General features: G+C 43.5%; 1 protein-coding gene across 1 annotated transcript; it reads right to left on the bottom strand.

Moving 5' to 3' along the window:
• Positions 1-7,158: 7,158 nt before the first annotated feature.
• SRP9 (signal recognition particle 9) lies at positions 7,159-13,175 on the bottom strand. The gene is made up of 3 exons (XM_056487979.1): positions 13,004-13,175; positions 10,682-10,750; positions 7,159-9,456 (listed from the first exon to the last, which is right to left on the bottom strand). The coding sequence occupies exons 1-3, from the start codon at positions 13,160-13,162 to the stop codon at positions 9,337-9,339; spliced, it is 348 nt and encodes a 115-aa protein (XP_056343954.1). The 5' UTR covers positions 13,163-13,175; the 3' UTR covers positions 7,159-9,336.
• Positions 13,176-13,602: the final 427 nt, after the last annotated feature.

The following is a 13,602-nucleotide window of genomic DNA, read 5'->3' as shown; positions in this document are numbered from 1 at the left end:
CATAACTCTTCATCATCTCTGAGGCTTTTCCATTCAACCTCAGTTGTCACATATTACTTCACTCCTAAGATCAAATGTTTTTTCATCACCTCCACGCCATCTCAGCTCCTCTTTGGATTGCTGGGGTCTCCACAGGCAGACTTGTGATCACAGGTAACGATTCTCATCTTTCAACCTCTTCAGCCCAATCACCACAGTCTGCTCGAGCAGTGCTTTGCCCAGAGCCTTTGGTGCAACTCTCACACTCTTTTGTTATGAGCAGCAATAGTACCTAAATTAAAAACTGTTCTTTAAAGCAACATGTCCCTAAACTGTTCTGTAAGTAAGTTTTGTCCTTTTTTGTTGTCTTCTTCTTCCACACCAGATGTGCTGGCTGAGTTCTACCCCTTTTGGGGCATCTATCTTCACAAACTGCTCTGTACCACTTTTCCTGAGACACCAAAAGCGTCAGTAGCAGTCCATCTTCTGTAGGACTACAGGGACTTCACTTACATACAAATGAGACTGTGTTGAATTTCACAGTAAACATAGCTCCTATAGGATGGAAGTTAAAAATGCAACAGTGTTGTGTGCCAGGGTCATAACCTTTGATTACAGCTACCACACAGACACTAGTCACTTCTAACCACGGCTGGCAGCCAAGTACTGCACAGTCAATCAGAGGAGCAGAAGTCAGAAAACTCATGGATAGAAATAAAGACACTTTAAGAGGTAAAGCAAAAGATGTACATGCAAGAAAAGTGAAACAAGGAATTAGTTCCCTGCTTCCCACGGGCAGGCAGGTGTTCAGCCATCTCCTGGGAAGAGAGGCTCCATCACACACAGCAGTTACTGGGAAATGAGTAACTCCAAACATCTCCTTCTTCTTCCCCAGCTTTCTATGCTGAACCCGATGTCCTGTGCTGTGCAGTGTCCCTTTGGTCAGTGGGGGTCAGCTGTCCTGGCTCTGTCCCTCCCAGCTCCTTGTGCACCCCCAGCCCCTCACTGCTGGCTGAGGAGCAGAGAGGGCCTTGGCTGTGTGCAAGCACTGCTGAACAACAGCAAAAACATCTCTGTTATCAACACTGATTTCAGCACAAATCCAAAACAGTTCCATACCAGCTACTGCAAAGAAAATTACCCCAGCCAAAGCCAATACAATACTCAATTTGACTATTTTAATTAATGAAAATGTGCATGTCTTCTGTCCTCTATCTGTTATAAGGATGCCAATTCTAATCTCTAGCTAGTAACTCCAGCCTCTGTAACTTGCTGAAGAGGTAGTGTCATACTTTATCCAGGCTGTCCCATGTTCTGAAAACACATGTGCTCAGTCATCCAGGAAAGCATCCTCTTTACCACTGAGAGGCTCCAGTTATTCCCTTTTTGAAGTGGACAGGGTAGTTCAAAGTCCCTGCTGTGGAGATGTCCCTGTGGCATAGATATTTCCCTGTGGGTGTCCACCTTCTTAAATTGACAACTCACTTAATAGTAGATTTTCTCTGTGCTTTAGCAGCACTGAACACTTAGGAGACACAGTTTAGTGGTGGGGTTGGCAGTGCTGGGTCAATGGTTGGACTTGATGATCTTAGAGGCTCTTTTCCAACATCAGCAATTCTATGATTCCTTATAGCAGTAGCAGCAGTAAAGAGCAATGAGCAAAGTAGGTACCTCAAACAGACATGGAACAGATGAGGATTGCACCAGGTTTAGTGCTTTACATGAATCCCTCCTAACTGGAACTGGTGTGGCTGTTTATTGTGGAAACCCTACACCTCCCACAGCCTAGCAGAGGACAGCACAGAGATGCAAATACCCCTAAAGGCAAAAGGCCAACCATACCCTGAGGTGCATCAGGAACAGCATCACAGGGAGATAATTGCCCTACTCTGCTCCATGACAGTGAAGCCTCACCTCAAGTCCTGTTGGCAGTTTTGGGCCCCACAATTTAAGGAGAAATATGAATTAAGGTGTGTTCAGAGCAGAGTGAGCAGCCTGGTGAGACTCAGTAGGAGCAGCTGAGGTCACTTGGTTTGTTCAGCTTGGAGAAGTCTGAGGGGTGAACTCATCACAGCCCAGCAGCTTCCTCACAGAGGAGGTGCTGATCTCCTCTCTCTGCTGATCAGCAGCAGGACACACACACAGAAAAAAAAAAAAAAAATTGAATGAAGCTGCATTAGAGGAAATTCAGATTAGACATTAGGAAAAGGTTCTTCACGGAGTGGTCAGTCACTGGACCAGGGTACAGGGAAGTGCTCATGGCATCCAGCCTGTCAGATTTCAAGAAGCATCTGCACAATGCTCTTAATCATCTGGTTTAGCTTTAGGTACTCCTGTGAGGAGCAGGGAGTTGGAATTGATGATCCTTGAGGACTCCTTCCAGCTTGAGGTATTCTATGACTCTAAATAAGACATGGAAAACATGAGCAACTCCACGGTCTGGCATTCCTCAAAGTAATTTTTGCTTTAGCATCGGGCTGAGGTAGAGGAACAATACACAGCATAGAAGAACAATGTACACAATATCCATCTCCAAAGCAGCTGGAGTTTGTTACAGAAACTAAGGGGAGGATAAGGGTAAGGCCATGATAGAAACTTATGGGATTATTTGTGGGAGGGGAACTGCAGAGAGTTCAAACAAAGATTCATATAAGCACAGAGAAACTGACAACAACAGATGAAACAATGGTTTTTTTACCTTTAAAAACCACTCTTTATGTTGTATGACAGGTATTGATAAATATTACTATGGAGAACTGCTGATAGCTCATCTTTTACAAGTTGCAGACTGGCAGACAGTCATCAGCCATATAAAATAATGCCAGGAAGATTGTAATTTGCCCTACAAGAAAGCAAATTAATTGCTACAATCTATGTAGATACTCCAACACAGAGTATGAGCTGAAGGATCTTTATGTTTGCTGAAGTCCAAGTGTAATTTGTTTATATCCAGTAAAACCATTTTCTTATACTATTACTGGCTGAGGAAGGTGGCCATGCAGTTCAATATTAATACTTCAGTGACACCTACATACTCTCTCTTCCCAAGTGTGACAATGCAGAATGTCCCTTTATTGAAGCTCAATTCTATTGAAGCTCAACCTTGAGAACAAAATCCTTCATCAACACCCTCAAGTAGAAGGTAAAAATACAACTGTGTGACAATTGTCTTCCCCTAAGCCAGATGTAACATCACCATAATTAACTGCATAGAGGAAAATAAGGGGAGCATGAAGGCTCTAAAGAGAAAGAATAAGTTTAAAACAAATGAAAAAGAAGGGATTGAAGAGTCAGAAAAGAAGGAAGTTTAATGTAGGAGTCAAAAAAAAAAAAAAAAAAGGGGAAAGAAAATTCATCTCTGCAAAATCTAAGTAGTCCATTCTCAGCACCAGTGAAATCACACAGGAGGTGTTTCAGTAGTTGTGTTTGGAGGGTTGGCCACCTGGACGCATTCTGGAGACATCTTGAGAATCCACTGTTTTGGAGCAGCTACAGCTCACTGAACCCTTACTGCTGGAGTAAGCCCTTAACATGCTGATCCCTGCTTAAATCCCTGTCCCAACACTGGCACTTCAAGAATGTTAGGAATTACAACACAGTTTTATAAATCCATTGTATAATTTACACCTTGTACCATGTGTTCAGGTCTGGCTACTCTTGTTTGAGAGACTACCAGAGTGTTACAGGCTTCTAGGAAGAATATAATCTACAGGCTTTGGTTCCACCCTTTCTGCATCATCCATAGGAACTAGAACAAGGCAGAAACTTTCAGACACTGGAATCGGTGCTAGGGGCGAGAGGGACCAGCAGCAGCTGCTCTATGCACCAAGGCTGCTGTGGAATGGCACATTCCTGGGACGCTGCACATCTGTGCTGGGTAAGGAGCTATTTGCACAGCAGCTGCTTGCTCTGCTCACACCACGGCTGCTTCTCTGCACGGTTTTACTCACGAGTCACCCGGCTCTGCTGTGTGACCAAGTACAGGAGGTTCGCCTCTGGGCACAAACCAACAACCCCTGATGAAATTTGTTTATTCCTGTGGCTCCTGACCTCAGCTATATGAGAGCACTGCCGCAGAAAATGTGTTAAAAAAAACAACCAAACCACCCCTGAACTGTCGATCACTGAAAGGTCAGATTCCCTCCTGCCCCCAAATTTAAAATCTATTTCGAAAGGCAATTTAAAGCAAGACACCGAATTTAACACGGACGTGTGTGCGGCATTAGTTCATCCCCTTGCCTTGCTGACTCCTTACCCGAGCAGATACCTTTGGAAAGTAACATTTTGAGCCGCACACAGCTTGCCAGAGCTCATTTGTCAGCGCCCCGAGGCGAGCCTTTCATCTCCCGGCCACACAATGATAGCAGAGCTGCTAGTCGAGGTGGCTGCATTTACATGCATGAGCAACCCAGTTAAAATGCATATTTCAGCCACCCCAACTCTCATTTGCTCACTACCAGCCAACACAGCTATTCAGGAGGTGTCCCAAAAACAACTCCCTCTGCAAGGAGCCAGTCTTTGGAATCTTACTGTATAAACCCAGGAAGGTTCTCAGTAAAGGCAGGACAAACAGACCAATCCTTTCAAGAACAGATACCACTTCTTCTAGACAAAAAATGGATCTAACATGCACACATAGCTTCAAAGGAAATTAAAAAAAAAAAAAAAAAAAAAAAAAATCAGTCCATTCCAGACCTCTTGGTATGACTGATGTTTTAAGTTCTAAAAAAGTTACTAAGGATCATCACCAAAAAGGCAATAAAAGAATGTGAACTAAAAACCAAAATTTGCTTAACAAAGCAAAATATCCTTGGAGCTGGTCTTAATTTAAATGGAAAACACTTTCATAAATACCAGCATTACAGTTTAAGAGAAACTCTATACTCTTGGTTTTGTAATCCAAACATTCACAACACCCAGCAACTGTCTGTCTGAGGAGTCATAATGGGTCAAGCACTCTGGTTCCTGCTAGAAGACCAGGCACTTCCACACAAGAGCACTCTGAGATGGCACTCAGGGCTTAAGATGCTTTTACAGTGGCAGAAAGTAATTGCATTCTCATCACAGGACTCCAAGAACACACCCCAACAACCACCTTGGCACAGTGTAAGAACATGAAGAACTCACCTTCACCAGAAACAAAGATTATGTTCAGCAACATGGGCCCGGACTTGCACGAAGGCAGTTAACTCTGCTATCATGCCATGACCATGTTTTTGCTTGCTCAGTTCCCAACATCAGTTTTACACGGTCCAGTTTAAGCCCACATTCTCCCAGGAGCATTTACTCTGGTGGAGCCAGTACTGGGCACACACACAGGCTTGCATAACAAACAGGGGTTTACAAACTACAATGCTTTGCATTCTGCTGAGTAACTAATCTGCTGCTAAAATACTGTGGCATCATTCTCATCTCAAAAATAGCATTTCTACAGACTAAAAAGCCCACATCTCTCTCCAGTCTGTACTGACTCAAACATTTCAGCCCAGCATCAGGGTGGGGAGGTTTATCTGATAGCCAGCCTGAAGAGTCTACTTAGACTGAAGATCTGCTTATGTGAAAGTAATAAGAGATGAAAGTCATGTTTTTATGTCATCCCCAGAAACAAAGACAATTCAACTGTTGCTTGTATTTAAATACCAGTCCTTGAACTCCCAAAGCTCTTCTAACAGATAATATCTTTATAAACAGAAGTTGTGTTGAGTCACACAGCATCTACCTTTAAAGTAGTATCTGCATTTCAGAATAGACACCTCCGTGCCTTGAAAACAAAATCACTACTAACATAAGCTAGGAATTAGAGGTAGCTCTTCATAGACTAGTTTCCTCTAAAAAAAAAAAAAAGTGAAGATCCTTTAAGACAGTTATCTAACAAAAGGACTCCTTAGATTCGTTTGATCAAAACAGCTTTGCTTCAGTCAATTGGAACACCCCTCAGCATACAGAATACAAAGAATACCAGTTTTCAGCTCAGCTCCTACTCCCTAAGGACACCCACTAATGATCACAGAATCTTGAAGGACCTGGACTTGAGCATAATCAGCAGCCTAGGTAAGTTTACAGAAAAAAAAAACAAAAACAAAAAACCTCACTTATCTTCTATGTACTTCCACTTCAGATCCAAACTTCATTAAAAAGGTAGTTACAGTACAATTCCTGTGAGAGGTTTGTCCTCCCCTAAGCCAGAAGTGAGAGAGCACAGGTGGGTAATAAGGTAACTGTTCCCATCCTTCTTCCAGGTGATCAAAAAGTGAGGGGACTCATCCCACCTATAGCAGGATGAACACCTAAGAACATCTAAAATTACTTAATCCTTTAAGATTAGTCTACAGTAACAGGTGATCATCCCAGTCCTACTGAGAGAAACCAGTTTCCCCACATTTGTAACAGCAAAATGCTGAGCATTGCTCACTTTTATACTGTGGGAAGAAACTTACTGAGATGAAAAGTAATTCTTTTGACAAGTTAAAACATTTTTAAAAGCACCTGCTTGGCTTCAGTTCCATTTCCCACTTTGACAGTCTCCAGCCCCAAAGCATCCAGTTTTCCAGAATAAACTTGTCACTCCCAGAAGTTAGGGCAGGACTTTAACAGGAAAGCCTCTTCCATAAGGCTCTCTAAAACAAGACCTGTGACCAAACTTCTCACTTCTCCAGATAATTTTAAAATATTCCTGCACTCTAGAAGGCATTTCCACAATGGATTACATATGGAGCAGCTCAGGGTTCAAACCCCTAAAACTGGAAACAGAAGTGGTGAGGTTGCACATGAGAGAGCTCAGACACAGTCATTCTAAGTGCCTTGTACAAAGAATTGATACCAACACTCAGGGAACCCAGGAGGTGAGAACATCAGAGAAACAGAAGAAATTCCATGGATAAACTAACCCAAGTTCTCTTTACATTAAACTATTCTCACAAAATAGAGCAATTACTGAAGGTAACTTACAGGCAGCAACAAAATCAGCTGTAGCAAGGAATAGCATCCTATTTTTTTCAATCATTCCACTTCTGCAAAGGCCACCTGTCTGTCACTGCACAGGACCAGCTCCTGGTTGGAGCAGGAGTCTCTGGCAAGCTGGGCTGCCCAATGCAGAGATTCAGGTACTGTGAGCACCCTTTTGCTGCAGCAGCCACAATAAACTCCTTTTTTAATCACAAACCAGAGGACACATTCAAGTAGCTGGGAACATGATGGACCAACTCAGTGACTGTTTATTAGGGAAGTGATCAGTGTACATAAGCACACATTCTCAGCAAGAGTATAGGCATGAAAGAAACAGAGCTTGGAATTCAGAGCTTCTCTGCTGCCCCATGAGCACAGTATGGAAATGCCTGAAAATTCCAGGACAAAGTTATGAAGCACCTATGTTTTTCTAAAGAAGTTTCCATACCATTTAATTTTTTAAAGCATCAGCTTTGTAATACTTTCTTTTGCATTCTGATTTCACAGAACCACTATAGTATTTTCTGAGTATATGGAGAACAGGCTTAACAACACATACCCTTATAAAAGTAGTATTTCCCCAAGGTTTTAGAGAAATAACATCTGAATTTAGAAAAGCAGAAATGTATTCCCTTGCTGTTTTTGAAAACTGCTGCTCTAATATACAGTGCTGTAATTGGTCCTCCTCTAAAACCTACAGGAATATAAAGCTGAAGCCTTTCAGCCACTCAGTACATCCAGTCTCTCTATTACTATATTGCAAGTATTAGGAAAATTGTTTGGTGCACCAAAGAAATATTTCAGTATTACAGTGTCTCATGAAAGTTTAACAATGAACTGAGACCAGCCTTCTCTCTGGCTTTATTTATATTTCAAAAGCCAATACAAAAATGTTACATATGTACTAGTCACTGTTGCAGACTGGAATTTTGAGCAGGAATTTAGAACTGCAATATTTTCCAACAACGTGCAACATTCTATGTTCAGCTGAAAGGGTACACTAATGCAATATTCAAGCCTGGTGGGTTTTTTCCAAGCTTTTGGCAAATGTGAAAAGTCCACTGCTTCCCAGTAGCTCCATTATTTTTATATAAATGACAGCAGGTAGCTACTTAAGTAGATTGTTTTTGTTATATATAAATGCCACTACAAGTATGGTCCTGCTTTACTTTTGTCGTGTGGTTTAACCCAAAAAATCAGTTCTGAAAGCACCTACTTATACCAATAGCCTAATTACATTAAAATGTTCATCTGTTTTCAAGTATGCAAGACCTAGTCAAAGCAAGCATCAATTTTAGCTACTGGGCTTTCAAACAAAAACCTTTTCTACAAGAGACAATTAAAGCTTCCATCAGCCTACCAGAGGTTACTGTGAGAAACATGCCTAAGCTACAGGAGCACTGGTCTCTTTCTGACAGTGGCATTTAAGTATTTATTAAGCTGTTTTCATCCATTTATTCATTTGGCTGACATCCACCTGCACATGTAACATTTGAAAAGGCAGTTAACAAGCTCCTAGAATAAGGAATCTGGATAGTGTTTGGTTGGATATTTTCTATTAACATAACAGTCAAGAGCTTATAGAATTTGTCTTGCTGATATACTTCAACTCTGCCTGAAGCAAGTATGAGAAAAGGAACCCCTGCTAGTACAAAATTGTTCAAGTATGTGAAAAAGCCACTGACTGTTTTTTAGTAATAGTATTGGCACAAGCAGAAAAAAACCCTCCCAATTTCTCACAGATCTCTAGCAATATTCAAGTAAAGTTCTATTTCAATTTTTAAAATACAGAGGTTTAATCACTTAGCCAATATAAGAGTTCTACAAACTGCATCACAGAAATGCTGCACATCTTATGACTAAGAGCAATACCAAAAGCTAGAGTGCTGCCAGTGACAGTGGTAATACAAATTGGCAATTTCAACATTTCAGTTCAGAAAACATCTGTTATCCTAAACCCAACAGATTTATATAATGTAGGTATGTATTTATCAGACCCAGTCACCATGCTACAGAATTAGGTTAATAAACTCTCTCATTTTGGGAATACACCAGCATAAGGTATGAACACAATGAAACCTATATGAAATTTTACAGTAACCTTCCAGAAGTATGCCTGTGGCCTATCAAATTCAGACTAACATATTGTAGATTTCAAATATTTACTTGTCTTCTTAGCATACCTAATGTGTAAGAACAGCTGCTTAATACCCAAAAATAAATATAAGCTTTCAATTGAAAGCACTTCTTTTTCTAGATTTCCAAAGTGGAGTCTGAGGGGTGAAAATGCTTCAGACTTGTCATCAGTTCACTCCAGTACATAAAAGCATCTCCTGCCCCAGTTTTTCGTTGAAATCCAAGAGATTTGCTTGCAGTGAAATACGACGGGAGCGCTGATGTTAGTGCAGCCCTTCAGTCTGTTTCCATGGCAGCGCTGCGGGATTCCTTCGCCACCATCAGCCGCATGAGCTGACTGTGGAATTTCTCGATCTTCTTCACATCCTGTGCCTGGTCTGTTCTGTACAGCAAACACTGCAAGACAAAGTTCCTGGTATCAGATTTCACTTCAACTGGTTTTATCTTGTTTGGAGCTGCTATGCAGCTCCATGTATGTTTGGAGCACACAAAACAAGGAGAGCATTGAAATGTTCATTAGGCAGCACCTGCTTCAAAGCACAAACATAGCTGTGTTTACTTTTTTAAGCTTCTCCTTAATGCTCATGCCTCCCATACTGAACACAGGGAAACTCATAACTTATTCTAGTTTCTTCTAGCTCCAAAAAGCTGTTAAAACTTTTAAAGCTAATTTTTTTTGGTGCTGTCTAAACATAGAACCAGACTTTAAACCTGAAGTTACTTTCCAGTTCTTTATATTCTGAAAGCAAGCTTATTTTGCCTTTCACAGTCCTTAACGTTTCACTGCCAGGGACAATAAAATTCAGTATTTCCCATTGAAAGGGATCCCCTAACCCAAGCAAAACCTGTATTTCTAAGGCAGCCCTAAATAGGGAACACAGCATCCGATTAAAAAAAAAAATACACCCAAACAAACAAAAGCTAAAACAACCCAACCAAGACCCTTAAACCAGCCCTCATTTTCCCCTACCTGGTGTATCATCTTTTTGTGACTGAAAGCAGGTAATGCAGCCTACACCCCAGAAGAGCTCATGTTTGTGCATCACCTGACTCCAATCTATGGGAGATTTCAACAAAATTACCCTTAAACTCCCTGTAATCAGTGCCCCACACTCAACATCTCACCCATGCTAAGTCCTATTACCCTATTAAGAAGTGCCTTTACTGGAGTTTCACATCCCTTCCAGGCACTTGAAATTCCAACACCAGACTACTTTTCCTGGAAAGAAGAAATTTGACTCTTTTCCAAGTCTGAAGACAAGAGCAGGGCAGAATACTGTGGCTCACCCTGGACTGCAAAAAAACAATTCCTTAGCTGTAACATTGCTGTCATTCAGTCTCATAATCACAAAGAAGGAATTTAACCTGTGGTTGGGAAGTTTTCACCACAGAGCAAATAGAAAGGACCACACTCACACTAATAAATACCTGTTTGAAAACGCTCCTGAACTGGTCAGTGTCAATCACAGACACAGCAGTGAGGGAAGGCTGAGCACAAATTTTAGAAAAGTGTCTGGCACTCTCAAGGCAATGTCCAAGATCCCCCAAGCTGACTGACAGCATAACACAAGTCTGTGAGTGGTACAAGAAGCTCTGAAAGGGGAATGTGTTCTATACTTACAGCCACATCATCTGTTACTTTGATACAGAGGTTCCCATCACAATGTCGGTATTTGAGAACAACACGCACCTGAAATGACAAACATTTTAAGAATTAGCACTTACAGCTAACAGTTCTCAGAATATAATGAAGGGAATCTGCCCACACTCAGACTACCCTTAATCAGAATTATGTACTGCCCCATGTTTTCAGCCCAGAAGAAACCAAAACCAACCCCCAACACCTGCCTAACACTGTAGGCTGGTTTTCTAGCAGCATCAGCAAGGCTAACACTGAGCATGTTCAAAAACGCTGCAAAGACAGCAACAACAGCTACAGAGACATTGGAGACAGGGAGGATAATCCATAAGAGTCATGCTGAGACAAGACCCCTCTCACTGTGTATCACACCCCAGAAAAACCAACTTGAAGCCTGTGTTTGTAGGCTTGAAATACTTCATAAAAGAGTAGCTCTACATGAAGACTTGAAAGAGATCAGCTGAATGAGGTAGGCTCAACATCACCACTTTTTCTTCTACAGCACCTGAATTGTTATCACAATTAGTTCTGCAGTCACCTGCCCTGAGCTCTAACCCATCCAGTCCCTCTGGACCCTCCAATCACCAAAGTTCTCAAAGCCACACATAAAAATCCACATCCTGAGTGACTGAGCACTAAACGGTTCCTTCTGAGCACAGAACCACACACAGAGGCTCTGTTTGCAGCCTCAGCTAACATCAGTAACTACAAACAAAGCAAGGTGGCCTTTGAGAACATTCTGAACTCACAGTGCAAATAGTTTTTATTGTACAGTGATTTGTGCTCATGGTCAACAACCTCCTTCAAACATATTTTGGAATTCCTGTTCCAGAGTGGATCTCATCACAGACAGACCCTTTTTGCTGAACAAACTGCCCATTCTGACCACAGCAGCAGTGTAACTGCACATCTCCCTGCTGAGCAGCCCAAAGCACAAGAGAGGAGCCACAGGCAGCAGGTCCACACTCAATGCATCAATAACCTGCTCTTGCAAAAGGGAAGATCACTCAGGACCTGGCTGGAGAACACACACCCATCCCCCATAGTTCTTGTTCTTCCTTCAGCTTCCCAGAAAGCCCAAATGCAAAACTGCAGAAGATAAATCTCTGCCAAATTAACGGGAGGGTACTTGTGTTACCACAACAGGGCCTATATAAACCCCTCTGAAACCAGACAAGTTTACTGCCATGGATGGAAAGAGATTGCCTCTGGAGGCCCTTTAAGGAAAGGGGAAGAGCAATTCCTTGCTGCAGTGACATCCCTTCTTTTTCATTTAACTGAATGTCACAGACCCTAGGAAGGCAAAACCGGGCAATTTTATTATCAGCAGCAATCGCATATGGTGTCTCTGTGCTAATTAAAGGGCAGACGCTAATCTGCTTTAAATAATCAGGTATTAATTTAATCTTCTGAAGCTTTCACCAGTACCCCTATTTTTGGTGGAGAACACCAGGCCATTTTTACTGAACTCTTCCCAGGTGTGAATTCCATGTCACATTTTTTGTGCTGCTTTTTAGGCGAACTATAAGCTTGTTCTGAAGACTGAGGTTAATTTTAATATTTGCATAAAACACATTCCCAAAACAGTCACCGGAAACAAGAAATAGCCATAAACTAAGAAATTAAGTCCTTGAGGAATTATTCTTTAGGATTCCGGTCTGAAACGTCACTGCAGGCAGCAATGCAATGTAAGAGCTAATGAAAAGACAAATACAAATGATACAAGTCTTAAAAGCTACAAACTCATAAAATAAATCAATTCTTGATATTTCAGCAGAACTCTTAAACTCGGTTTCTAACACACAGGTACACTGTGAACGAGCTCAATGTCTGAAGTTCAGTAAGCGATGTTCATCCCAGCTGCCAATAACACCACCTGAAACACGGTTCCCTAGGAATGTTTTTGGGGTTATAATTTCTTCATAGAAGGGCTAATTAGACATTTGAAATTTATTCATTTAAAGGGTGATTAGACATTGGAAAGGGCTGCCCAGAGAGGTGCTGGTGTCACCACCCCTGCAAGTACTCAAAAATTAACTAGACGTGGCACTCAGTGCTATCTATGATCTCCTTAACATGGCTGTGTTGGCTCACAGGTTGGACTCGGTGATCCCCGAAGTCTTTTCCAACCTCATCGATTCTGCAGTTCTGTGATTCCTGCCTTCCCCCGTGCAGTCCCCGCCGAACCCCCTCAGCCCGACGCCGCCCGCCGCCCCCGCCGAGCTGCGCGCAGCTGGAGCCGCCTCCAGAGCGCCGCTCCCGCGGCCGGGCCGCGCACCTCCCCTCCCGGCAGGGCTGTCGCACCTTCATGGGGTCGGCGAGGTAGAGCTTCTCGGCGGCGCGGGTGAACTCCTCCCAGGCCTGGAAGTGCGGCATGGCCGGGCCCGCTCGGCTCCCCGCGGCCGCGGCAAGATGGCGCCGGAGGCGGGCGGGCGGGCGCGGGGCTGAGACGCCGCCTGCCATTGGCCCGCGGCACAGCACCGCCCAATGGCGGCGCGCGTCACTCGGCGCTCCCGCCACAGCGACCCCTGGAGGCGCGGCGGGATGGCGGCGGCCGCTCCCTGCTCGCTGCTCGGGGAGCGGCACCCGCTGGGAGCCCGGAGGTGGCGGGTTCGAGCCCCGCCGCCGGCAGAGCGCCCCCTGGCCGGGGCTGGCACCTGCGGGGCTCTGCCAGGCCAGGTACGGGCTGTCCCCGGCGTCACCTCACGGTCTGAGGCCACGGGGGACGCTGCGGGGAGCCTGGGGTCCGGCGGGAGGTGAGGCAGGGCCCAGGCCGTGCACCTGAGGTATTCTGTTGTGTCCGATCGTGGGCCTCCCAGCTGAAGCAATTCCCAGGTTTTCCCAGGCTGGAAGGGTCTGTGTGAAGCGGGAGGTTGGCTCCGTGTGCAACAAAGGATGTGTGG

Source organism: Oenanthe melanoleuca, chromosome 3 (genome assembly GCF_029582105.1).
Source record: "Oenanthe melanoleuca isolate GR-GAL-2019-014 chromosome 3, OMel1.0, whole genome shotgun sequence".
NCBI lineage: Eukaryota > Metazoa > Chordata > Aves > Passeriformes > Muscicapidae > Oenanthe > Oenanthe melanoleuca.
The sequence above is the reverse complement of the archived record's forward strand: the minus strand, read 5'-3'. Positions and strand labels throughout refer to the sequence as shown.